At 39.2% G+C, this 27962-nt stretch overlaps 2 protein-coding genes across 10 annotated transcripts in view; both read left to right on the forward strand.

Annotated features, from left to right (window-relative positions):
• The window catches only part of rptor (regulatory associated protein of MTOR, complex 1), a 208250-nt gene extending 205907 nt beyond the window's left edge, over window positions 1–2343 (forward strand). For all 4 annotated transcript variants that reach the window (XM_085278008.1, XM_085278009.1, XM_085278006.1 and 1 more), the window contains one exon: window positions 103–2343. In XM_085278008.1, the coding sequence (XP_085134134.1) occupies window positions 103–171 (69 nt within the window). In that variant the 3' untranslated portion in view covers window positions 172–2343. The remainder of the gene's footprint in view (window positions 1–102) is intronic.
• A 3458-nt stretch (window positions 2344–5801) lies between these two features.
• On the forward strand, window positions 5802–27951 carry pecam1b (platelet and endothelial cell adhesion molecule 1b). Of its 6 annotated transcripts, XM_085278011.1 has the most exons (16): window positions 5802–5936; window positions 6040–6075; window positions 10833–11129; window positions 12026–12307; window positions 12387–12662; window positions 13172–13444; window positions 15015–15293; window positions 15956–16231; window positions 17647–17757; window positions 17871–17901; window positions 18837–18916; window positions 20808–20861; window positions 21852–21941; window positions 22636–22692; window positions 24478–24500; window positions 26305–27951. In XM_085278011.1, exons 1-16 carry the CDS (start codon window positions 5894–5896, stop codon window positions 26404–26406), a joined length of 2310 nt encoding a protein of 769 aa, XP_085134137.1. In that variant the 5' UTR covers window positions 5802–5893; the 3' UTR covers window positions 26407–27951. The 6 variants fall into 6 exon arrangements, 5 of the variants coding, with proteins under 5 accessions (XP_085134137.1, XP_085134138.1, XP_085134139.1 ...); XM_085278012.1 differs by lacking the exons at window positions 17871–17901; window positions 18837–18916; XR_014892804.1 differs by lacking the exons at window positions 22636–22692; window positions 24478–24500; window positions 26305–27951 and having other exon boundaries at window positions 18841–18916; window positions 21852–21927.
• Window positions 27952–27962: the final 11 nt, after the last annotated feature.

Raw genomic sequence — 27962 nt, forward strand, 5'->3', positions numbered from 1 at the left:
TCCGAAACTGGACAACACTGACTCTCTAGGTTGGTTACCAACTTCTGGTTAAAAGAAGTTACCAAGTAACCTCCCCTGTCTTTTCTCTCCGTCTCCCTGCAGCCTCACTTGGCGGTAGGCAGCAACGACTACTACATGTCCATCTACTCGGCAGAGAAGAGGCTCAGATAACACACCAGCATCCATCACCTCTCCTCCCCATCATCACACATGAATTGTGACCCTGAGCCTCAAGCACCGGGATGTAAATGACGTTCTTTTTTGTTTTTCGTGTACATATGCAATTACCACCCTGAATGTTCTAGTGATGGCTGCTGACGAAAACTCATGCTACAGACGACTCTCTATATATATTATATTATCATTGTTTATTCATATTCTTATTATGAAGCTAATGATTGTAGACTTGGCTGTGCTGAGTGTGTATATTTAAATAGCATCTACAGAAGAAGAGAGGTTCTATTTTAAAAAAGAAAAGAAAATGGTACCTGTCGATCACCGGGGGCCTCTCCTCGCCACACAGCGAGCATCACTACCTGAACAAACTCTGACCCAATCCAGATGTGGCGAGAGAGGACAGCACGCACACACTGTTCAAACACATTAACCGGTGCAGGAAACATGAACTCGCCACGCCACCGAACCCCGGTGCGTGTGCGTAAACTGGCCGAGGATGCGGAGTTTCGTGACTTCGCAGCACCTGCCGCCAAGACGCTTGGAAGGGCTTGGAAGGACGGACCCCGGAAAGGTGGATTGTGATTACTGTTCCCTGAAAACGTCAAGCCGGCAGACGTGACGAGTTTGTTTTTGTGAGTGTTAGAAGGAATTACAGCACAGATGTGCCCTGCCCACAGCGGGCTCTCATAGCCTTGGACTTGCCCAAAAAGACACCTGCTCCCATTCTGCAGTTCTCCTCCTCGCTTCCTTCGCCCCAGCGTGCCAAACAAAATCATCATTTCCATGCAGTCCCCTTCGCTGTGGCTCGGAGGGGTGTGCTTTTTGTTTTGTTTGTTTTAGCTAAACCTGCTTTGTTACTAGGATGACGCATGCCCTTGTATCTAGCACAGTGAGAGGAGAGCTAGCCAAGTACCTGGTCCTACCTGGAGACCGCGGCAGCTACCTACCTGCCTCTGCAAAGCAATAAGACTGCTCGTGATCGATCCAGCCTCAAGCTCTTCCTGTTTCCCACAGAAAAACACACTTCCATTTGGAGGGGGTGTTCGGCTGCCACAGTACAGCAATACAAACGCACACATTTCCATTCACGACAGCGAGTTTCCTTTAGACTTCATCGTATGGCTGTGCCATCTTTACCTGCTGTCACAGTAAAGATGGCGGTTTTTATGATTTACCTGAGGGTCAAACAAGCCCTCAAAAAGCTGCTTTCATTTTTATGGCTTCTGGAAAATACAAATAGAAGTAAAGCTTCTTGTTAATTTAAACCAATCAGGCGCAGCTTTGTCTTCATTCAGATCCTTTTTTTCCTTTTTCTTTGATGAACCCCCGCTGCAGGGTTTCATTTCAGCTCTTATTTTGCTTTTATTGCAGACTTCTTTGGATTGATTATGTGTAATGGAGCGAAAGTGCGCCGCATGCTTAGAGAGCGCCGACTCACCTGTTGTTGCTCGCTGCATCAGGTTTTAGTCAGCCCCCTAGATTTCGCTCAGGTATTTCACGAGCCCCCGTTAGCCCCCTCCTCCCCCTGCAGCATGATAGGCAGGTGAGGTCAGTCACAAGCAAGAGATCATGAAAACTGACGTCAATGTGGTGCTCTTTCCTAAAGCTTTTTTTTTTTTTTTTTTTTGTGCATTATCACCATCGTCGTGCCTCTCCTCTGAGGCAGCTTTGCCTTTTTAATCTTTTTTTTTTTTCATTCTTTTCTTGTATTTTTCTATGTTTTTAATTCTTCTTTGTTCGCCTTGGCCTTGGGGGGTGGGTGGGGGAGCTTTAGCATTCAAAGGCTGCTCCCCCCTCTCTTTTCCTGCCACACCTCCCATCTGCATCGCGCCTCCCGAGCTCTACTTTTCTCCCACAGACGGAGTGGATTTGTAGACTGAAAGTGAACTGGAAACACCAAACATACCACACAACATGCAGTCCGGTCACCACGTCAGTCTCCACCCTCACACGCTCACTGAGCTGGTCCAAGCCCTCAGCTCACACTCACATTCATCTCTGAGTAGCCTGCTTTGAGTTTTAAGATTTTAGAGCTGGACAAAAAGTCTTTAGTAGGAAAGGAAAAGTGAAACAATCAGGTTTGTGTCTGTGACTTCAGACTGCTTTGCTGACTGTGGTTCATAAAGCAGGAGATGAAATCAGTGAAATAAACCAAATACAACACCGGGTTTTGTCTGTTTCCTCAATGTGTATTCAAAGAAGCCTCCAGATGTTGCTGAGCTGTTTCTACTGAAACACACTACAAACAGGAGAATATCCTTTATGGATGAATTTCTAAATTATAAATAATTGTTCACAAACAAGCGTCTGTTGTCTTATTTTAATTTCTAGTTTCGTGTGAATTTATATTAATTTTGTAAAGTCAAAGAAAACTTTATGAAAAAAAAAGAACATCTGCTTTGCTTTTCTAAATTAAAGAGAGATCTTAAAACTCCACTGCTTAGTTTATTAGAGTTATATTTTGTTTTAGGTTTGTTGTTAAGTCCCGGCACCACGTGGAAGTCTCAATGCACCACACACGCATTGTCTCATATCCTGAAGCTGCATCGGTTCAGCTGTTTCAAACAAATATGTAAGAAAACGATATATGTACTACTCAAAGCTGACGATCTCCTAGTGGTTCAAACTGAAACCAAAATAAAACCGGATTAGGGGAGGGCAAGGTTTCATGTTAATGTGGGCTTTGTTAGTTTTCTTGGAGTTTCTGAGATTTCATTCATTTAAACAACTTTTGTCTCAACTTAGTGCATCACCATATGTTTAACACCTGAGCTTGTTTCAAAGTTTGTGTCAATTTGACTTCTAAAAAACCATAAACCGGTTGAATTGCATTTCTATAAAGTTGCACCACAAACTAACAGCTTGCATACATTCTACTGGCCAGCAGGAGGCGACACCTCTGGTTTCAGAAAGAGGACTAATTATATAGTAAATTGTATAGACCTATATAATATATACAAATTCTATCTAATTATATAAGTGAGAAAATGGGACACTTGGCACATGTTATTTTTGACCTCATTAAACATTTAACTGAAGTTCAGTCTCATTTTAAGTCTTATTGAACACAACATGGTGTTCATTTTATTTTGTCACTATGGGCCAAACGTCTTGCTCATCACATCCGTCACACCGAGATGGATGTTTAGTCATCTGTGAACTGTTGGTCTGATGAGATGCCATCAATTTTTTTCTCTTTTCTATACAGTTGTATTTAAATACCGCCAAATCACAACAACAGTTGGCTCAATATGCTTTTTATTGTTAAAAAAAAAATTGTAACAAAAATGCAGAGACAACGCCAACAATCAGGTGACCGCCTATGAGCAAGACAGTGGCAACGAAAAACTCCCTTTTAACAGGAAGAAACCTCTGGATCAGGGAGGAGCCATCTGCTGTGACTGGTTGGGGGTGATGGGAGGAACCTTTGAAATTTCAAAAAGCTCCATGGGCACTCAAGATCCTTTAAGAAAAGTCCCTGATGGACTTTTGGCTCTCAGCTAACCTCTCGTTACCCACAACATCCTGTTAGCTGCTTTTAGCAAATTCAGCAGCTGAATCAGAGAGTTCAAAATCACCCAAATGCTACAGCTGCTGGAATAACACTGGATGGAATTAATCGTTCTGTCCTACTTTACTGGGTTTGGTCATTCGTGTGGCATGATCTGTTAGGACCACAAAGTGTACGTTTTTATAAAGATGAATTCTACAATTAAAGCAAAAATTAATTAATTTGATGTATTTAAAAATAAATGCAGTAAATCCCAAATAATTTTATTATACAGAGCAGTTAAGAGCATTATAAGCCCATGAATAAAACTTTCAAATTAAAAAGGGAGCTATGAAAAGATCAGTCAACTTGGGCATAAATTACATAATGTTTTAATTAATAAAAATCCAATTTCATACTCTATTTAGAAAAAATGAATTTTCAAATAAATAATTCAGGATAACATTAAATAAGGATGTATTTTTAATAATCATTTACACCCCGCCCTTCTTTCTCTTGTTTCGTAGTCTGTTTATTCAAAGTTTCATTAATTATTTGTAAATGAATTTAGACCCATTACTGCATAATTTAATTGTGCAGATAGATATAAGTCTAAAAATACCATGTTTTGTGGTGATGGTAACAATAACAGCTGTGTCTTTAATAAAATGATTAAAGCGTGCCTGTAAAGTTTCATTCTGTTTTAATGTCATTTCTAGTGACGTGCTTGTTTATAGTTTAAAAAGACTGAATATTTCCAGCTGCAGGTTCAGCTCCAAACTGAAAAATGTTCCAACAATATAAAACAGGTTTTCTTAAAGGCACATACTCATAGAAGTTGGCATTTCTTTAGATGATAGAAAAGCACCATGAAATCTGACCGTTCCCATTTCAACTAACCAGAGAACTGCTGCAGTAAAAGCATGTGGTAGGTTACTGCAGATAAGTAGGTTTGAGGCCTGTGGTTATTTCACAGCTGCATTTTCTTTTTGTTCTTTATAGTATGTTTTATCATCACTGTGTTGTCTATAACTTTAATTCATTATAGTAATAATTTTTTAACCTTGAAAATGAAGACAAAGCCTTCACTTTGCAAGTCTGGACCGACCTCACTACAGTGGGTGACCTCATCAAATCAAGATTCACTGAGGAAATCCTCCTGATGTTGGCTCAGAAGAGACACGTGAGTGAGCTGGACCCGTTCAGACGTTTTTGTGTCAAGTCCCTCCAGACGTCACTCGAATGCCTCTGGAATCATTTAGTCTTTGTTTACGGGTGGGGTCTGTCCAGGGACGAGGCTGATGTGGTTCCTTAACAGAAGAAGAAACAATGTTTTTCGGAAGTTTTTAATTCTTGAAAACGTATTTTAATTTTGGATAATTTCTACAATATTAATTTGCCAGTTTTTTTTTCTCTAAATATTAAACGCTCCCATGGTTCAGTTTGACCTTACTATTGTTTTTATAGCGTTTTATTTACCTGAGAACTTAATTCACCTTTATAGCTAATTGTCCATATGATTTTCAACTTTGGAAAGCACTTTACAGTTTTATGTAATTTTAAATAAGCTAATAGTAAACTAAAATTAAACACAGGTATATTTTTAGGTCTTTTACTTCAATTATAATCTGTTCATTTAGAATTGAATACTTTGTGGTTGATTTTGCTCTGGAATTATTTTACCACATCACAGACCAAACAAAGTAGTGGGAATATTTCCATCTCCATGTGTCCTGTAAGAGCTGTGCTCAGATTTATGTCAGGGAAAACTGTTTTCAGCAGCTGAGCCAAGCATCTTCCCATCAGGAAACGGCTTCTCTATGCAAAGAATGTTGTACTCGTCTTCTTCTCCCTACCTGCATGGCCAGGTCAGAGGTCAAAGGCCTCACTTCTGCACCCCATGCTATTCAGCATTATTGTGGCTACTATTTCACACACAGAGACACAGAGGAGGCCAGAGGAGAACATTCCACAACAGCAAAGGCCGGGGCGGTTTGAACATCCTGAGGAAACAACACTCACTTCCTGTCAAATTAAGCCAAGCCGATGACTGCTTGGTGTGATAACCGTCGTCACTGCCTTACCAATGAGCGGCTGAGCTAAAGCACCACGTTAATGTCCCGCTCCCGCCTCCCAGATCCTGACCAGCCACACGACCACACCAGCAGCCAGCTTTGTCACAAGCTTGTTAACCTCCAGGACAGCCAGCAGCGTTCCTAAGACAGCATGGGCCTCCCACAACGGCTCATCCTCACCCTCCTGTCCATCTGTGAGAATACTCACTTTTAATTTTATCTAGAAACTTTTTTATTTGAGGATACAGTTGATGATTGTCTCTAACTTTGTGGTTTAAATTCTTTATTTCTTCCAAGACCTATACTCAGCAACCGTGGTGAACACACAGCAAGGTGAGTACCATTTAAGCTAAATGAGAGATGTAAATCCATGCTTAGACTTGATCTGCAGGAAACACAAGAGCTGAACAGGCTCTCAGAAAGAGCCTGTTTTCATTGAGCTTATTGTTGACTTTCCATTTACTGGGTTGGCGTCAATCATCTATCTTCCACTAAGACTGTGGAAACAGTCTGAGTTGTTATCAGAGATTTCTGGTCTCTGCCATGGTGGAAAAGTTGCGACACAAAGCGTTGGGAACATGTTGGCGAGCGTTGTCACACACCTCCCTGTACTCTGAAGTTGGTTTGTGATGGAAGGCATGAGTCACTTTGGATCAGCTGTGCAGATTCATGTCTGACACAAGGCGTGTGTTATCAGCAGGTCCAAACTGGAAGTAAAACCCAGGTTTAAGTGGCTTTGTGGATGTGTTTGATGTATTTTTCTGAATCAGGTGTAGCTTTTGCAGTTGTTGGGCATTTTGGGTCATTTCTTAGGTGTGTTTGTGGAAATGTTCTGGGCAAAAAAGCTGAACCTCAAATCGCGCCTGATTAATCCATTGATGTGAGTGTTCGTGTGGTCGATAAGAACCACCTAGAGTGTGTAGATTCAAGTGTCTTATAGTGTTAAAGTCCTCAGTACGAGTAGAAACACACAAATAACCAGTTTTATTCGCTTCTTTCCAGATTGTGTCTGATGAAAGTGTTTTAACCTCCTAAGACCCGAACTCTTCCACCACATGCATTTTTAATTTCTCTTTGATATTTGGTCACATTGGGACCCAATGAATGTAAAAACAAAGAATCACCAGATTTTTTTTTTTTTTTTTACCCGATTTTTGTTCCTAAGAAAAATGAGAGTCACGTATGAGGATATTCGTTTAAAATTTTGATGAAACAGAGGCAGCATAATGTCCTCGTGAGTGGATATCAGGCCCGCGTAGAGCAAAATTTAGTAATTTGGTCTGGAGAACCCAAAATGTGATGTCCACATATGTGGACGCCAGGTCCTAGGAGGTTAAAGATCAGGAGAGGTAAATAATTTAACAAGACAATAGCCAAGACACACTACACTCTTAAATGAATAGATAGATAAAGACATAAAAGGGTTTTTTTTTTATTTAAAGTACATTTTTAGCAAATTTCACACACAGCTGGGTGTACAGGCGAGACACATTGTAGGAAATAAATACATACAGTACTAATAAATACATAATACACAATAAACACAATAATAAATACATCTTATAATGTGCAGTTTTTTTAAATACATCTCAGTCTTTTCATCTCCAGATTTACATGTACATAGTATTTTGCACTTTCCAGTGAAAAAAGCTCATTTAGGAGCTTCTGGCTGTGTGTATCTGTTTTCCTACACACAAAGGGAGAAAAACTGTTTTTACATCATTTTGGATTTTATGTCTTTTATTGTTTCTGCAATGATAATTTCGCCTCAATATTCACAAAGCCATTCAGTCCATTTTCAAATGTACTGCTTGCCATACGGCACATTATGTTTTTATGTTTTATACAAAATAAATCAGCTAAAGGGTCCATTTTTTTTGCTCTCCTCTTCTAATATTTTTCAGTACTCATATTTAAATACTTTGATTACTCAATTATTCTTTTATCCTTTTACTCATGTTGTCCTGCGCCCAAAAGCCATATAACTTAGAAACTGTGATTCTTAAAAGTGTGGTATGTATTGTCAACATGTAGAAAGTACCATATACAGATTTAAAATATCATGTCACATTTGACCTCTGACCTCTCTTTTAAAGGCAATAGACTGATCTTTAGGTCAAAGTGATAATAATGCTATACAGAGAGATTATTTGTATTGACAACATATACGATATATGGGGATTCTAAATATAATATTATATTTAAATTATATTTATATTCTAAATATCGCCTCTTATCCTCAGCTGGACCTGATTCCTCCTCTTTAAGGTCAAATAACCTTTCATTAAAAGTCCTTTATCTTTAAAACTTTGCTTAAAATGTTGTTGCCTTTGTTTCCATTGGCAACATTTAGGAAATGATACCGGTGTTTTAAATATCACATTATAGTTTGGATCCAATTATGTCACATTTGATCTCAGATCTCCCACCTGCCTTTCTTTGAAGCTGACCCCAAAATGTGTTATATCTTCATTTTAGGTTCTTCCTTCCCACTGTTTGAACAGGTACGACATCATAGAAGCGAAAACTGTTGTTTTAAACCAGACTATTTAAATAAAACTGAATTTAAAATTTTGTGGATTAAAACATACAGTATTTCTTTATTTTCTATGTAGTAAAATATAAGAAAAATTAGTACTGCAGGATGTTATATCCAACTCAACATGTCAGTATTGTGACTCACTATCTGTATGGAGCACCAGCAGCAGATCTCTGCCCTGCATGCATGCTTTTTTCTCATCACCAGCTCTGCCAGTCCTGTTGAATGATGCTGGGCATGCTCCAGATTCATCACACCCTGAAATGGTGAAAGGTCCCCCAAGTAGCTGTTTGTCTAACAAAGTGCTTTTCCTGCCTTCTCAGGGTTTGTTTACTTCCTCTAAACAACACACTCTGAGTCACAGCAGCAGCCTGTTGTCTCTAATACTTGACCATATGGTGATCTAGTGGGGAGACTTCAACATACCTGTGCAGATGCTTTTTGTTTCTCATTACCTGCAGAAAAAAACCACAGTTGTTAATTTAAAAGTCTTTTCCTCTCTGGTTGCAGATGAGACTAGGATGCAAAGTGTTGTCCCTAAAGATTTGCGAACATGAACACCTGTGTTCTGAGAATGACTCATTAGTTTTTACCTGTGAAACATAACTGAGTCATGGCTTTGGGACTAACTCCGGTGATTATCAAAGCTTTCCCATGCTGCTGTGTAAACGATGGCAGATGTAATTAAACCAGAAAAAAGGGGCTGAGAATTAAAAAGCATCACTAAAAGAAAACTGATTACACACACAAAACTAAACAAAACAAAGAAAATGAGTGTTTCACAAGGACAGAAATAAAGGAGCAAATACAAAAATGCACACGTATGATCCTGTAGTGTTTACAAAGTGATTCTTATCAGTTTTGTGAGTAAAAAATGGGGGAGGAGGAGTCACCTACCTTTGTTTTTTCACCCAAGAATTTTACACTCATACAATATGAATTGTTTGTATTTTGCATTGTCTCTTGTATGAGTCTCACATCCAGCCAGGACATAGCTACCAGTATGATGGCATTCCACAGAAAAACATCAGCTTCCTGAGCACGAAACTCGATACTGTGACAGCTGTTAAAGATGTTTTTGTTGTAGTTGTTGAAAATATATCCTCCAGGGAGTGCCATTTTAAATAGGAAGTGATTGAACTGTGACTCAGAAGCTGGACAAAGAGGCTTAAAGGTTTGTCATTCTTGTTTGTAAAATTTAAAGCAAATGAAACCAGAAGCAGAGTTTGATTTTTTTGCAGCTCATCCCGGACGAGCCCCCAACCTGTCACTGCTCGGTTCTTAGGCTGTGGCATGAAAGTAAAGGACGCAGTGATGAACGGTGAACTTGTGAATCATGATAGATTAAATCAACCAAGAAGACAAATAGACTCATTTCCTTTTTCTTCCCTGGAACAAGTGGACTAAATGTTCTGGCTACCTCAGCCAAGTGTTGCCATGGTGCCTTCAGGGACACCTAAGTATAATCGTAATCCTGATGAAGGCCATTAGCTGAAATACATGTGCTACAAATGTTTCTGGAGCTTCACCCTCCACCTGAATTGTTTCAGTTTAATATGAACCCATTTGTGAGAAATCAAGCACCTACTGCACAGAAGCCCTGGGGAGAGGATTGTTTTTCCTCATAAGAGACAGCCAACCATTTTCTTCATCATTAGTCAGTTGTGTTGTGATTAAAATGTGACATGTTACTAACACAGACCTGTCATTATTCCCCCAAAGTCAATGTTAATTTATCTGTTATATAAGGAGGAATCCTGAGTTGATATTGTTCATATCAATGCTAATTCAGGATTTTCAAAATATTTTCAAAGAACGATAAATTCTGGACCTTTTACTGTTTCTTCTATATGATCATAATTGCTGTTTATTAGCTGTACTTCTCTCATTTTTGCAAAACTGGCAAAGCAAGCTGAGTATCTTTGGTTAAAGCTTAATATTTCTCCTTAACAGCTCCTGTAAATTTCAGCTCCTTTTAGAAAAAATTGCTCCTTTTCTAAAAAACAAATACATAATCAAACGTTTTGTTTTCACGGGGAGTTCTAAACACTAACAATCTCTCACTCCTGAGTCAAAACAAACATAACAGCATATAACTGTGTAACGCAAAGCAAGAAATCCACCAAGCATATCTATACTATGATGTGCTCGGGATAGATACATTGAGGAAAAACATAAATATTGTAAAACTAAATAGTAGTGAACTGTAACATAAGGTTCTTCATAAAGTAATATGTAGAATTTACTTTCAAATTCAATTAAAGTCAATTCAATTCAGAGTTATTTATAGTAGAACAAACTGTCTGAAGCCTGAGTTTTGGCTCATACTCTAAGCTCATTATCTGGAACTCTGGTGTATAATATGAGCTTACATCACAATATATATGTGACAGAAAATAAGAAGAGTGGACTGCACTGTACACTTCAACATGGCTGAACTCTCAAAGGAGTAAAATTAATATAAAAATGGTTCGAGGTTAAAAGTTTAAGGCTGAGGATATATGGTTGGATAAATGAGTTCTAACTGATTTTGTTAAATCTCATTTCATAGAATTCAAAATTCAAAGTGTCGAGCTAATCATTGAGCCCAGGAATGATGTGACTGCGGGGACCAATGTGACTCTGAGATGCCATGCCACAGTGAGCACGAGTACTGGCAAGGGGCTGATTCGTGAGTACACCATATTGAAGAATGACAAGATAGTGTACACCAAGACCATTGGCTCCTCTGAGGACTTCGTGTACCAGCTGCACAATGCCAGAGTCTTCAGCACAGGCTTGTATCAGTGCAAGCTAGACATCCAAGGCGACACCAAGTTGAGCAAAGCGCAAAGACTCAACGTACAAGGTGGGTTTGTTTTCATGCAAAGCTGCAGTATTATCAGATTATGATAGAGTTTTTGAATTCATGAGGATGTACTTATGAATTTATGAAAGAAAAATTAGTTTTTACACATTTTGCATTTTCTTTCTGTTTTATGACACATGACTGACATGCTTGCAATATTCTCCCTACACACTGGTCAGCTGTGGGAAGTTCACATCAAGCTCAGAACTATGCGCCAACAGCCCTGACATCATCTTAAATTATATATATGTGCTTTTAGTGTGGAGAGCAGAAGCCTGAAGCCGCAGTTATTGGGGACCTATTGGTCATTGTTTACAAGAAATGTGATGTCCATTTATGCTGGTACTTAAAGCTTTAAAAACTGACCCACTCGTGCCTTTCCATCTGGTGGACCGTACCAGCAGTCCTGCACAACAGCTTACAATAATTGTCAGGTGCAGAACAGTCCAAAAGCACAAGTTATGACATTGTTAGTGACATCACTGCTGGGGTAATTCTGTCCAGTTCTGACATCTCTGTTATATTATTGGTCACAATACAGCAAAAGTATCTCCATAAAGAGACTAACCTCAAATTTGACACCGGAGAAGTTACCTAATCAGTACACCCACCAAGGGAAAGCACCCAAAATCTTGGAGAAGAAATCCTCAAAATTGGCCAGACTGAGGTGGAAGAATTCTCTTAACAGGTAGAGATCTCCAGCAGAATCGCAGCCAGGGACGGGCAGCCATCTGCTGCGATTGGCTGGAAAAGAGAAGAAAGGAGAGCAGAGAGAGAAAAGCACAAAACAAGATCAGATTATGATCAAAAATCTTTTTAACCTTCGTGTGACACTGTGGATGTGTTTGAATGCAATACCAAGTACATGTGGGAGATCTGTCTGTTTATGTTTCCAGGACTCTCGCAGCCAGTTCTCCATCTTAATACGAACGTTGTTAATGAAGGGGAGGAGGTACAAGCCACCTGTATAGCTCCGGGTGAAATAGGGTCCTTCATCTTCTTCTTCTTCGATAATGATGAACAGATAAGCAGGGTGGAAGGACACTCCAACCAAGCAAAGACCACTTTCAGGTTAAGCGGTGCTGACATCCACAAAATTCACTGCTCCTACAAGATCCGCACAGCAGAGGACACCTTCCCTTCAACAAAAAGCAACAACGTCACTGTTTCAGTCAAAGGTCAGTAGCATTTTGAAACTGTGCTGCTTTTTGAAAGCACTGGTCTCACCTCAGTGCTTCATTTATTTTGTCTCCACAGAGCTTTCTATTACACCAGAACTGAAGATTTTCCCTGACTCCACAATCTATGAAGGAGACCACCTCAACATCTCGTGTAGTGCAAAAAATGTTCACTCCAGCTCTGAAGGTTACAAGCTATTCCTGAGCCAGGGCACCAAGCTTCTCAGGACTGGCAACTCTACAATAAACCACAACATGGTTGCAGTACCAAAGGCCTCTGAAGCGCTTACATTTGACTGCAGAGTGGTAGTGAGAAATGTGGAGAAATACTCTGAGAAGAAGATTTCAGTGGTTGGTAAGTGGACACAGGAAAGATGACCTCTGTAAACAGTTATCTGAAGCTTATTTTTTGGATGGCTGTAGGACCACTGGTTCATGGACTCAATATTTTGAATAATAAAGTATACTTTATTGATCTGCATTTAACCCATTCACTCAGTGAATGAGTAATTCATTCATTCACTGAGTGTGCTTGTATTACCGTCCCTACACACTGCTCCCTGCAGTACCTTACTCAGGGGTACCTCAGGGTAGAGTTTCAAACCCCCCACCATCCGATCATGGGGCCACCACCTTACCTACTGAGCTATCCCCACCCCCTAATGAAGCCCTAATGTTAGTGCTTTGGCTGTGCAATTAATGCAACTTTGTAGCCATTTGCTATTTCAGTAATAATAATATGCACTTTAGCACACTAATGGTCTTTTAAAATAGTTTAAGCATTTTTTGTGTTACTGCATTAATGTTTGCAAAAATGTATCCATCTAGACGCTGACTTGGTGTGTTTTGTAAACCTATCCACAGAGCTCTTCTCAGTGCCCAGTCTCACCATGTCTCCCACTGAAGTCTTTCAAGGGCAAATTATGACATTGACCTGCAACAGTGATCGTTTTGCCTCTCAAAGAATCAACAGGGAGGATTTGGAGTACACTCTTTATCCATCTAAAAACTTACCAAGCTCTGGTAAACCTGGAGTATTTAATGTGAAGGCCCTGCAGAATGATTTCAACTACACCTGCTCAGCTGAAGCCAAAGGCATCAAGAAAGATAGCAAAACCCTGATGATTCGTCCTAAAGGTGAGTTTTCTTTATCTCTGTTTGGGTCCAGGGTATAGTGCACACTGATGCCCTTCTGGTCCTTCAGTGCATAAATGTGTCAATAAATAGCTTCATCTCTAAATGCACTGATGTGTCCATGTGGCACAGGCAGTATAGCAGGTTGTCCCTCGTCTTCAAGTAGCTTTGCGTGATGTGTGCAGAGACAATGTGTGAGTCCTGGTAAATGTGGTCTAATGGTTCATCAGACTAAATTGTTATGTCAGTGCAGTCAAGTCCATTTTACATACAAGTCATGATAGGACTCCTTCTACATTGGTGCTGGCCCAGCTCTTGTATTACAGTTATCAGTTATCACCTGAATTAAGAGAAATCAAATTTCAGTACAAAAACAAAACAAAAGCTACTAGCTGCTTAAATAAATGAACAAATAAAAATAATAAAGTGCATCGCCAATTTAATAGACTACGCTTATTCCCATGGCATCAGATACTTTTGTCAAATCGCTGCCTGACACTTGTAGTTTAGACAGATCAGTTACTCCTAAATCATCACTTAAGGACAATGTTAAGGACCATTTAAATGCACAGAGAAAGCCTTGTTTTTCAATGTGTGAGGTACTAAACCAAGCCTTTTGTTAAACCTAATGCCTGAACCTAAGTAAGTTCTCAACATAAAACTCCCGAACAGGACATGAGCTGCGTTCTCCAAGCTGGCAAACCTGTGACTCGCCACCATCACCCAGGAGAACTGTTTTCTCTGTTTTCACATTACTCCATCAAGGCAATAATGCCAAAGGATAATAATGGAATAATAATAATGGTAACACTGGAAACTAGAATCTTGGCTATGAAACCTGACTTGAAAATAAAATATAAAATATACTTCAGGGGGAAAAAAATCTGAGAAATCTGAAATGTAGAAATTGTCAGGAAACGTTTGCTGTGTATCATTTAAAAAAAAAAAAAATCAAAAATGAATCAGAGTTTACTGTGATTGATTGTAATCCAGCTGTTTGTCTTCAGCTAACCATGGCAGTTAGTGGAGGCGGCTGGCTCACGATTTTGTATTTATTTCACTGTGAATAACCGGATGCATCAAAATCTCCTTATTTTGCTGTTTTTACAAATTTAACCACACTGACAGTAACTAAAATTCAATTTAGATTTTAAGCAATAAAAACTACCAGTGTGTAAATCGGCAAACCCATTCTGAGACATGAAAATGAACCGAAAACAGTCATTTAAAAATATTGTTTTATTGCAGTCATAGCTCTTAATAAAAGCTGATAAAAAATTTCTTCCTTTCTTAGTATTATTACAACATCGTCGTATCCAGTTTGATAGCTGGAGTTGGGCCCAGTTATCAAACAGGCTGCTAGTCCAACAAAGGGCTAACACAAAAACACAAACAACCATTCAGGTTCACAAAATTAAAAATCACCTTTTAATCAGCAAGGAGACTTTTATTAAATTGTGAATAATTTATGTTTCTACACTATGACACAAATAGCCACTATTTAAGCCTTCAGCAGCAACTTTTGTTTTACTTTTTCAGTTCATAAAGTCTGTGCTCTGTTTCTCCTCTGTAGTTCATGTCTCTGCTCTAAAGATTTCAATTGAGGACAAGGTGATCCTGAAAAAGAGCTTCACCATCTTGTGTCAGTCGAATGGCAGCCTGCCGATAAACTACACCCTGTTTAAGGATAACGTCCAAGTGGGCACAAAAGTCATCCGAGAGCAAAATCGACAAGCTGTCTTTATGGATGTCATCAATGAGCCTGGTGAAAGACAGTACAGGTGTGAGGCGAAGAATAGTCTCCATTCCAACAAAACTGGCTCCAGTCAACACCTCAGCGTGAATGTCATCGGTAAATATTTAAGCCTAACTGATTTTTTTTGTTCGTTTCTTTACATTTTTTTTTAAATAAAAGATGAGAGATGAGAATATATGTAGAACATTTGGGATAAAGGGTGGAAACCAACAGAAAGAGCTAGCCTGGCTCTGTCTTTAAAGGGAATTTTGTCCTCTGTAAAATATCACTTTGACCACCAGGTGGCAGTGTTTTAAAAGTGGGCACATTAAGATGTTTTTGGATTCATTCGATTTTTAACTTTGAACGTTTATCGTTAATTCCACCTCTATTTTCTCGAGAAGCTTTGCTCGGGGTGACATTGTAAATAAGAACTTATTGTTAATGATTTGTCTGGTTAATTGAAGCTCGCATTTACTCACTGCAACACCTTTTGGCATTAAGCGGTATAACATGAAAGGACCACCCAACCCTAACTCTATTGTGTGTGTATTTGAAGAGATAGTGTGTATCTCTTCAAATCAGTACACACACAGTTTGAACTTGCATCCTGTTCAAACTTTTAGTTACATTTACAACAAGAAACGGTGTCCTTCCTGTTTAATCTGCACAAAAACCACTGTAAACACTGTAAGCTTAAGTTCTTGTTTTAAAGCCAAAGTAAAACTTTACAATGCTGCCTAATCTCACCTCTTTGCTTCCATGTTTTGTTCTCCCAGTGCCTTTGAGCCAAATGACTCTGGCCGTCATCCCTTCTTCACTAGAACTCTCAGAGGGAGAAGAACTCACTTTCATATGTAGTGTTAATGGCACAGGGCCAGTCACCTTTAAGTGGTACCGAACCGGCAGTGTAGTACCGTTGCAAACCAACACCACCACAGAGACCTACTCAAACTTGGAGATAAAACCAGTCTCCAAAAATGACAGTGACGAGTACTACTGTGAGGCTTCCAACGGCGCCAACAAGGTCAGAAGTGAGAACGTAAATGTACAAGGTGAGACTGAGCTCAGCAGGCATCACCCTGCTCTTATTGGTCGTACAGTATTTTATTTCAATGTCAGAAACAGCCCCAAACCACGACCTTTTCTTCAGTCTAACCAAGTCTTCAGTCCTGCAGGAAATTTATTTTGCATTGCAATACCACAAGTAGCCAGTAGGACAGAAAGGCAGCTAAGGTGGATGGATTCACTATGACTTTAGCCAGTTAGTTTAGCACATGTTCTGTCCCAGACAGTGTTGGGGAGTAACGGAATACATGTACCGGCGTTACATATTTAAAATACAAAATATGAGTAACTTTATTTACCATTTAAAAGGTGGTATTCAGAATACAGTTACTTTGTTGAAATAAAGGGATTACACGGCGGTCTTTTCCTGTTTCATATGTTAGGCTGTCTCCTCTCTATTTTTGGTAATTCCACTCCGGTGGAAACAAAACACGCAATAACAGAGTGCCTGAGTCCAATCTCGGGGCCCATGTCACCTCTACTTGCGGCCCGTATAATGATGTAATGAAATATTTTCTTAAATTATTGCTCAAACAATTATTTAATATGAAGGCAATAGGCAGAGTGTTACAGGCATAGCCCTAAAGAATGTAGCCTCATGGGCAGTGCAGTCCAGTTGTAAGTGAGTTATCAAGACTTAACTGTACACTGTGTTCGTGTTTTCCTCCGAAACAATAAGTTCTGTTGGAGCAGCTTTTCTTCGCCTCTCTCTGTCTCTCGCTAGCAAAGTTGACCCAGACAACAAAGTAAAGCTAGTTTTTGGTTACGAGCCCGACATGGAACATGAAGCATTAGCCAGAGGTCCCTTTACTGTGGTTCGGAGCCGCCGACCTGATTTATATATGCGCGGAATAGTTTTCTACACGGGATCGCTGCAAAAAGTGCAGCCTTACCTAATGTCCACCTACTGTTACACATCTATATTAAGATTTCAAGATCTAGTTGGTATTGGTAAAAGTAATAAATCACACAGCAATAGTACATTAATGTAGATGTAAAAAGCTTGATAATATATTAAGTAATCCAAAGTATTCAGAATACGCTACTCTCATTGAGTAATGTAACTGAATACATTATAAAAAACATTTTGGGGCATGTATTCTGAATTTTGACTTGATGATAGTAAAAGCTGACAAAGATGTCTCCAGATCTGCAGATGGATATTTCAGACTGCACACACTGACTGTCCTGCAAACGCACATTTCCATCTCCTGTAATGCTTAGAAAGAGGAACGGTTTAAACATGGAAGGTTTCCAAACAAACAAACAAAAACAATGATCATTGTATTCATCTACCTTTAACCCCATCTTAGTACCTTCTTCTCCTTCATAAGCTGCTGTTTTTTCCCTTTTATGTTCTTTTGTGTTACTGACTTCACCTCCCATCTGTGTCTCTCTACAGTATTCATGGCACCGTGGAAAAAAGGGTTGATTGTCGTGGCCTGTCTGCTGCTGCTGCTGCTGTTAGTTCTGCTCTTGGTGGCGAGCATGCTGAACATCAAATCTAAGAGAGGTAGAGAGACTTACAATCCTCCAGCAACTCAGGCCTCTGTTGTCTATGTATGACAACCAACCGTCCTTCGCCTTTTTCCCTCTGCTCCCCTCACTTGTCCTCTCTTATTGTAGATAGAAGAGAAGCAGCTGCTGAACTGTCGGTGTGAGTTATCATGAATACTTGCTTCCTCTGAATGTCACAGATATTGCAGATGTTAGTTTTATTCGCTCATGGCTCGGGTCCTGTAGTAGTGTTTGGTGTCTCTAAAGAACTATACTGGTTGTTGTGCATATTAGTGTGGTTAAAATAACAAAAAGATCATGTGTTACAAAGTTTAAAGGAGATCTTTTGTTTGTCTGAAGCAAGCTTCTTCAACTCCTCCTTCTTAAATTCAACCGTCTTCTGATTGGCTGCTCCTCGAAAATAGAAGATTTAAACAGCAGGTGGGTGTGGCTTCTGTGCTCACACCCACAGCATTGAATCTGAAAATTACCTGGACAGAGACTGACCTTACTATTTGAAAATCTGGCTATGTTTCACATGAACATCAATAATGATATTGATGAGGATAATGAGGAAGAGTGTAATAGATCGCCTTTAATGTCCAAGAATATCCTTATCTCTGAATAGTACCCTACCTACATCGGCTGTAATAAGCCATCATACAAACATCTAATACAGCACGTGCTTTATTATTCTGGTCTATGTTTAAAAGAAATCACAAATACACTAACTGTTAATTAAAAAACACCAATACTATAAACCCTGGTAGAAAATGAATGAAACTACGAGCTTAAACAATCACAGCACATATCCTGCGCTTTGTTTTGGGTTTTTGTTATAGCCAGTTTTCCAAAAAGTCAATTTTTTTCAATTACTCTTATTAAATCTGCTTATTCAGGCATGGTTGATTTTTATAAACAAAACATGTGCAGGCAAGAAGCAGGCTGTAAGCTAGAGAACAAATGACCACAACATGCAGAACCACCTCTATAGTTTTGTTTTTATGTATGTTGCTATGGTGATTAGTGGAATTTGTTTGATTTCTTTTTGAATTCACTGCTGCCTGAGCTAACTTTATTTTCACCATTTCTCAGAAAGCCTTCGAGCCCTAAATCAGATGACCCTTTAACAGTGAATCTAACCCACGACACAGACGTTTATAATGCAGCCACAGGTAGATTGGTTTTACTTTTCTCCTGTGTGTCACTAACTGGCCTCATTAGTCATTATGCTACCATCCAATAATCCTTCCCCTCACTCGCACAATCGTAGCCTGCAGCATGTAACCCACACCCCCCAATGATCCATGTTCTACTATGCATGCATGGCTCCTGCAAAGGAGACCTGGTTACCTTTTGTTTGTGGTACAGTCTGTGTTGCCCTTCTGTTCATGTTCACATGTTTGAGTGTGTTGTCTGTCTTTGCTGTCACTGTTTTTAGTATTTTAGTTGGAAATGTTTGTGTCTAAGCAGAGGCAGAAAATGTAGGATTTTGCTGCAGGAAGTAAACAGCCTTAGGTGCATGCTGGGTGATAGTGAAGTCACATGGCAGGGCACTGATTGTCACACTTGTTGCAAACTGCTCAGCGCGCCCGTTATCATCTTCTTCCAGACGCAGTGTCTTTCTTTGATGGCAAGGAGGGGAGAGTGACCAATGGGACGCGACATAGCGTGGCGTCGGTACCTGCTGACATCAGCAACAGGAGCAGCTACAGTATCCCAGCCACAGTGTAGAGATGCCCCAGCAGTGGGCGGAGGGACATTGATGCAATGTTTACTTACTCTGAAGGAAAAGGAAGTTCACAGAAAGACATTTCAGGATGAATACGAGCAAAAGTAATCCTGTTAATAATGCTAATTTTTTAGGACATTATAGACTGATATTTTCTCACTACAAAGGAGGCTAAAAAACTACACTCACTGCTCCCTCTCCCCTCCTCCTGCCACCTAAATGGCCTCTGAATTTATACCAAACATTATCGTGTCTGGCTGTTTGTTTCTTTGCTCACTGTGTCTGTCTGCAGTTGCACGACTACAACTCTACTTTGCTCTACTTGTCTCAAATGCATTTTTAAAATCGGGCTGATTTGTAAATACGCTTTATTATACTCACAGGAAACGTGTGTATATACTTTTGGTTGATCCCTTTTCTGACTGGAAGAGAGACTTGTAGAATAAATATAATGGTTTAATTTAGAGGTGTGTTGGTGCCCTTTATTCGTTATACTTCTTTTTTCCTGCTCATCTGAGGATACATTTGTGTAAAAATGTCCAAGAATAATATTTATTATTATCATACATGCATAGTGTTTGGTTATCCTATACCCAAGGCAAAAAAAAAATCAACATTAATATCTGAGAAAGAATGTGTGCAACAGAGACTTCCTTGAAAAACTGAAACAATGGAGTCTGCAAGAGACTTCCTATGTTGGAGCAGAGCACGCTCACGGGGATCATTGCTGATAAAAACCAGTGTTGGTGAGGAGGGTTGGAGCTTATTTTGTTTCAGCCCAGGCAAGTTTGAATGAGTGCAGTAGGTGGAGGAAATTAATCACACAAGCTTTGGTTTACCAACTGGGAAGTTGTTTTTGCTTTTCAGCCGCTGCTGAATTAACAACCTATTGTTTACGAAGCAGTAAAAGATTTCTGTGTGCTCCAGATGAGAATCTAAAATCTGCTGCTTTTGTTACGGTTTCAATCTCCCCAGTGGGCCAAGCTGAGGGAGTGTGCCGCCAAAAGTTTATCTCATTATCTCTTCTGACCATGTGAAAACATGAAGGGAGATTTGGGGAAATGCATTTATTCTCATTCTTGACAAGACTTAGATGGGGAGGCTGGTAACTCTGTGTGTGAGGCTACCAGCCGCACACCCAACAGCAACAAGGAGATCAAAAAGTAATGAACCACACCTGTGGTTATGTAATGTAAGCGTTTACTACTAGTTACCTATTAAGGTATGTTTTTTTATTCTTACTGGTGCACATTTTTTGTTACTTTAATTTTGGCGGATGACTAATAACCTGTAATCAATTAAGCAGTCAATCAATCTGCCTGTCTGCTTTACAGTGAAGGTGGACAGAGCTGAAGTCAGCGTGTGGAGTAAACGGAAACCTGAAACAGGTGAGATGAGATACGAACATCATCACTGTTTAATGCTCTGACATGATTTCATTTAAAATGAGTTAAATTTAGAGAGAAAGTTCCCACCTGACCCCCTCAGAAACAGCTTATTCTTTTTTAAAATAACTTCAGCAAATTTAATGAGCTGTCCTGGATTTACCCCTTTTGTCTCACTTTATGACAGCTGTCCATTATGAAGTTTATAAAAAAGACGGATTGTGACACATGGTGTGAAAATGATTTGGTTGCAGCTCTAAACAGAGCTTACATCTGTTTTTCAGCCCTGAACATTTTATGTGGATATCCCACATTCTTCTGAAGCTATGAGGCCTGAAACAATAACACGAATTAAAAAAATAAAAATCCAAATTTAAACCCACACCATTATACTTTGCATGGTTTCTCCAAAGCAGGGGTCTCGAACTCCAGGCCTGTCCTGCAGGTTTTAGATCGTGCCCTGGGTCAACACACCTGGATCAAATAATTAGTTCATTACCAGGCCTCTGGAGAACTTCAAGACATGTTGAGGAGGTAATTTAGCCATTTGAATCAGCTGTTTTGGATCAAGGACACATGTAAACCCTACAGGACACCGGCCCTCGAGGCCTGGAGTTCGAGACCCCTGCTCTAAAGTGCAGAATTTATTCTAGAAAAAAAAGAAGAAGAAGGTCACGTGGTCAGATGATCCTTCTACTAAAAATGTACCTCTCAAAGGAATTTAAGCCTTACAAAGTAGGTTTTCCTGGTGTAGTTGGGAGTAGCTGGAATTGTGTAGCCATCCTCCAGATTTATACCACAGCTTTTTTCCAGCCTGGCTTCATAGCTATAGCATTGCAAGATGAAAGTGAAATAGTTCAATTCAATTCAATTCAATTTTATTTATATAGCACCAAATCACAACAAAAGTCGCCTCAAGGCGCTTCATAGATACAGAGAAAAACCCAACAATCATATGAGTTCAGTGTGTTAAAGATTTTTTTATTGGTGCAGAAAGCGATGATGAGATCAGCGAGGTGTCCAACGAGCCTAACGTGGAGTACACGGAGGTGGTGCACACCCGGTCAACAGATCCTGCCAGAGGTCAGCAGTGCACGAACACAGAAGGGAAATAATCCAGTATTTATTTTAAAAAATGAAACAACTGTGCGAGAAGACACATTAGGACACAGACTTAGGCATACAATACTTATAGAAACAAGGCCGGTCGTCAGGAATATTAGGAAGCTATTGTGTGCGATGTGAATGAAGAGGGAAAAGAGGGGTGAAATAAATACAATAACAAATAGAGAAAATAAGTAAATAATAAATAAATGGCTTAATATATAATAATATGCAGCTTTACACAAAATGTTTTTTAAACCTTTTGTTGGTCTGTCCTTGTTCCTTTCTTCGCAGTTTCCCCAAACCTCCTGAAAAAAGTCATTTTCACCGCTTTATGCACTTCCTTTATAGTTGATAAGAGCAACCAACGCGTACTAGGAGGGGTCTAATTACCCATAATTAATACATCTCCAGGTTGCTGTAAATGCAGAGATAACTGCTGGGATTTCCACAATCATTGCAGACCTTATAAACAGGAAGGGTTTAACTAAACGCCAGAGTGATTTCTGCTTCTTCTTCTTCCTCGTGGTCTTGTGCTCAAGGTCCCATCGGACCTGAAATGGCAGTTGGAGTGTGACATAACCTGCCTATTTATAGATCACAGAGACAGTATCTGCTAAAGTTTGTCTTTTGATGCTCAGGCAGACTAATGTGTTTCTTTTGACTTTAACAGTTCCACTGAGAAAAGGCACAGACACAGTTTACAGTGAGCTCCAAAACTCTCCAAATGGTGAGTTTGATCTTTGAAGCAGCTCTCGTTATTTATTTTTGTAATTATGATTTTACATTTTAACTTTAGATTTGTTTATATAACTACAAAGGGATTTATTTTTTTACCAAACTTTTCAATTTGCTTCAGCTTTTGAAACTGTTTTAGCATCTTTCAGCTCATTCTTTTGGTTTCCTAACCAGCTCAGATAAGCTGCTTTTGAAAGTGAATATGGAAAACTGGAAAAACCTATTTCATTAAAAAAAAATTATGTTTAATTTGCCCCTATAATTATTTATAATTAAGTAGATGTTTATTCAAATTTGATGGATTTGTTCATTCTCAGATGAAAAACAGCAGAACCATCTGTCATGGAAAATGAGTTTTTGTCACTTCAGTTTTTTGTTAGAAAGGACTCTCGCTGTGAGACAGTCGATGTATTCTTAATAAAATGAAAAGGCATTTTATCCCACTAATATGTGTTTTTCTCTAAATGTTATCAGGCAGTAGGCTAAAATTTGAACAGCAATTTATTTATTTTTTATTTTCACCATCTCACCATCCACAGATGAACCTCTCTCACACTGCTTAACTTAATCTGTGAGAAACTATTCAGAAAGTTAGTTTCACAATGGTGCTGCTCAGCAGTCTGATGTCTTCCTTAAGAGTTTGTGATATGGAGGGCTAAAACTGCCAACATCAAATAAATAATAGGTACATAAAGAATAATAAGCACATACTAAAGAATGATATGCCAGAATATCCACCGTAAATAATAATTAATGTAAGAGTTAATTAATTTGAGATATTTACAATATTTTAGTTGCCTTTAAAAAATGGAGCCATCAAAAAATTGAAAACATTTAAATTAGGCCTGTGCTGTATTATGAATAATATGTTCACTGTTTTATTGTTGCTCTCAGACTCTACTGACACAAACAATAATTTTACTCTTCAGCCGATATCAGTTGACAGTCTGCTCTTTCTTTGTTCTGCTTGCTTTTGTTGTTAGGGTTTTCCACAAAATTTGGGGAAAATACAAAAAATTGTTACAAAAACATAAAAATGTGAATAAATATATGTGGAAATTGTGGGATAAATAAATCCAGACATTCATTAAACATACATACAAATTAAAAACGAAAAATATCAGTATTGTAAAGACCTGCAGTTCTGGTCCTCTGTAGTATGGAAACCTCCCAATGAAAGCCAGTGTTGTTCTGAGTCTATATAATTAGGCTTTGGTTATCAGCCTATTGATTGTTTAATCATATAAGCTTATTATCTGGTTGTGCTGCTTCTGAGTGACAAATAATGAGATAATGCAGCTTTAAAACCTGCAGTCTGATTTTATCAGAGACACTTCAGATCTAACCAAATATCATTTGAAGATTAAAAACTTCCATTACTCATAGAAAGACAGCTTACCCCTTCCAGCTACACAACCATGACCATATCCTGTTACTACTGGCAGGGACTTCCTGTTATTAGAACAGCAGCCAGACGCTGCATGTCTCTATCAAGAAGTCCATCGGAGTCCTAATGTTTCCTGTCCAGCACTGATAAAAGACGATGAGAGAAGAATCTTTAAAAGAGAGAATGTGGTAGATATCGATTTGGATGACTGAGACTGAACTTATAGGCTGAAACAAAGGCTTTTGCAGAGGAAGAACGAATGAGTCAGCAAGGTCACCCAGGTCAACATAACTGCCAAATGACTAATGAATGACGGTGAGGTCAGCCAGTGACTGAGCAGTGTACACACCCAACCAATGCACATTTAACCACTGATACTATTTCCTGCAGGTGCTGCTGATCCCCCCGACTATGTGAGTAATTATCTGCACAGTCACACTCGTCTTCAGACGTCTTTGGTGGGATTGTTGGCAAGAGAGCACATGTTTCACTTTTTATTACTGCCTGTGACCTGTTTATACGCCCTTATATTAAGTATACAAATACATGACATCCACCCATCCATTGATTCTCTTCCTCTTATCCTTATCAAGGTTGTGATAGGCTGGAGCATGTCCCAGTTATCATAGCAAGACAAATACAAGACATGTAACAGTAATCTCGTGTTTTTTTTTGTGTTTTCAAAAGCAGAGTCCATGTTTAATTTGATAACAGGAGTTCCTTCAGTCTTGTACATCACGTCATTTCCAGAAACATCCATTGTGTTTACTGTACTTTATACGCTCAGGAATATAAAAACATAGAAGTTTCTGGCACCTGCTTCCAAGGTGCACAGATGAGATGATGAAGTCTGGAGACTTGTCATGTGTATGAGCTGAGGTGTTTTAGCTTGTCGCCTTCACCAGAATCATCACGAGGCAAAATCATTTTAAATAGATTTGCTATGTCATACATGGATCTGCCACTGAGTCTGGGTGGCCTTTGGGAGCCTTTGGAAGCAGACCTATCAACTTCAAGTGGTGCAAAACTTCAACAGCATGCTTCAGTTGCACTTCAACGATTTACGGAACAAAATGGTGCCACCCAGGTTTTCTATTGGACCCCTTTCCATGGCCTGAAGCCACATGACTGCTGTAGATGCCCAGCCCATCCTTAGATATGGCAGAGGACGTATATGACTTGTTCTTTTCTATTTTTATGACGGCCCTGAAGCACTTCAGTCAAACAATTAAATACTTCTATAAAAGTGCTGCTGGAGTTTTAACCTCTTCACTTCCTCAGTATCACACACGGATTAATGCATCCGTAATCTTCTTAAGATTGCATCTAAATTTGATGAGGTATTATGAGTTATAAATGCATTGAATGTATTCACTTCACTTGTTACATTCAAGTGTTAAAAGCCTCAGTATTGCACACTGAGTGTATGAGTTCATGATAATGGCGGGTACAGCTCGTCAGTTGAATCATGCATAAGCACCTGTGGAGTGATGATTAGTACTGGTGCTGTATATTTTTATGCATTAATGAATGATTCATGCTTTTATCTTCTTCTGGAAGTGACACAAGATGAGAAGCAGTATAAGTTTATCTTCATTTTATTGCACACTTGTATTTTTCTGCCAGTGGGTAAAATAGTCACCACAGTTTTATATAGTAACTCATGTAATGTATCCTTCTGCTCTCGGTGACCCTCTGCAGGCCGATAATCCAGAGAGAGGGAAACGGCTGTCAAAGTTTCCAGACGAGAACAAAAGCATTTGGGCCGGGGCTTCCTTCCCTATCAGGCAGTCAGATCAGGCGCTGCGGTCCAGTCAAATTACCTTCAATCCCATCTCAGCCAACATACTGTCTCCCACTGAGCTCTAAACATACCACTGATGGCCGCGCTATTTGTCCTTAAATGGTGCTCAAGGCGGTTAAACTGGGGAATTTGAAGAATAAACTGAGGATGTGACATCACTGTCTAAAAGTGGCTAATTTCTCATTGTTGTGTGTTCTGGATAGCAGATTTGGTTTGCTCAGGTCAGAATATTTGGTAGACAATTTGCAGTTTTTGCTTTTGGCATCTGTTATGATGCATAAAATCCACATAAGCATAAAACATAAAATCAGATTTGAAAGTATCATATCTTATTTGCAGCCACGATCAAATACTGCTTTGTGTTGTGTATTTAATAATCAGAATCTTTATTGTCTTTGCTTGTGTGTCTGCAGGGTTCGGTAGAATACGCTGAGCTCAACCGTGAACAATTTGAGATTAGTCAGTACGATCCACAGGTCCACAGCTACCAGGACCTCCCTGAGCCGGTGGACTAATAAGATCACAGCTGTCTCTCCAGTCTTCTCGTACTGCTGTGCTGTTTTTGTTGAGCTTTTTTTTTTTGTTTTTTAATGAGCATGCATGAGTATGACATTTGTTATCAGAAATATGTCTCTCTGTCACATACAAAGATACCAATGCGATGTAAAGGGAGTTCAGGTAAAATGAGGTTAACTCTAAACGAAAAAGAAACACACAAATGTTCAAAAAAATGCATCGCAGTTATGTGTACAGATGCTACTTTTTTTGTTGTTCCCTCCTTTTTCTTATTTTACTTTTTCATTTTCAAAAATGAGAAAGTGGAATTTAAAACCAAAGATTTAAGTTGTTCATATTAAAAAACAAACAAACCCACATTACAGTTTTGGCACTGTGTAACAACTGTCATTATGGCACTGCACCGCTAGGGGGTGTCTTTACACTATTGTGGTAGCAGGGGAGACCCTTACACTGGACTGTCTGCAGCCAGTGCAGAAGAGCATGCTGCTCTCTTCTCACCTGATATCAGAAAGACCTTGTAACGGGCGGGTGCAGACATCTACCTGACCCCGGGACATGTATGGCCGGATTGTCTAGAGCCGTGGAGAACTTTCCACTATCGACTTCTTACTGTTAATGCCAAATAAAAGCCCGGTGTCCTACCTGCCTGACTGGACTTCCATGCTACACTCCCACTGGGCCTGCTAGCTGCTCCTCCCTCACCACACATGTTACTCTTACATGTACAGTTTCAGTTCTTAAAAATTCATGCATGCATAATCATTAAAAGCAATGTATATATCCTTTTAAATTTTTCCTGTTTTTTGACTTAATCATTTTTAATTTCATGTTGATTTGTAATTTCCCACCATCAAAAAAATATAGATTTTCAAAACAGCATCCTCCATATTCTTTATTTTAAAGGTATGTTTTATATAAATATCCCGACCTTCTTACCTATCTTGAAATCTCGGCATTTAGCCGTGGTTCAGGAGGTAGAGCGGGTCGCCTGCTAATGAACTTGTCTGTGGTTTGATCTCTGGTTTCTTTTGCATGTCAGAGCATCCTCGGGCATGACCCCTAGTTTGCCCTGATACATCGACTGAAGTGTGTGTGAATGTTAGGTTAGGGGAGGAAATGGTTGTATGAACACGGTGGATAAATGTCACCTTCAGGGGCATCAACATTTCACTGGCGCCGAATGTAACGATGATGTTTAAGAATGATATTAATATAATATTAATAATAACATGTGTTAAATAAAAGTTTAATTGATCTTTTATACAGCTTTGTACACTTGTGGATTCAGACTCCACCTTCCTGTACAGTATTTTTATTGTTTATCTCATTTGCCAAAATGAGTAAAGCCCCTGCTGCCAGCTACTACAGTTGTGACTTTACATTATGATACAAACAAATGGGTGTCAAATATGTGAAAAAGCCCAGTTAAAGGGTTCTGGTCCAACATGTTTAGCTTCAGTGTGTTTGGCATTTATTCTCTGAAGCTCTACTAGAGTAAAAAAAATACCCATTTTTATTATGATTCAAATAAAATATTCACAAAGTGGTGCAA

This window comes from Mchenga conophoros, linkage group LG6 (assembly GCF_057382185.1).
Source record: "Mchenga conophoros isolate Kocher_MC1m ecotype Shallow Benthic linkage group LG6, M_conophoros_male_GT1.1, whole genome shotgun sequence".
NCBI classification, from domain to species: domain Eukaryota; kingdom Metazoa; phylum Chordata; class Actinopteri; order Cichliformes; family Cichlidae; genus Mchenga; species Mchenga conophoros.

Bases quoted from the DNA above. Each gene is read 5' to 3' on its own strand.
- pecam1b (XM_085278011.1), top strand. From the start codon at position 5,894: ATGGGCCTCCCACAACGGCTCATCCTCACCCTCCTGTCCATCT. The intron at 15,294-15,955 runs GTAAATATTTAA...TTGTTCTCCCAG, and splicing joins CCTCAGCGTGAATGTCATCG to TGCCTTTGAGCCAAATGACT. The intron at 24,501-26,304 runs GTGAGTAATTAT...GTGTGTCTGCAG, and splicing joins CTGCTGATCCCCCCGACTAT to GGTTCGGTAGAATACGCTGA.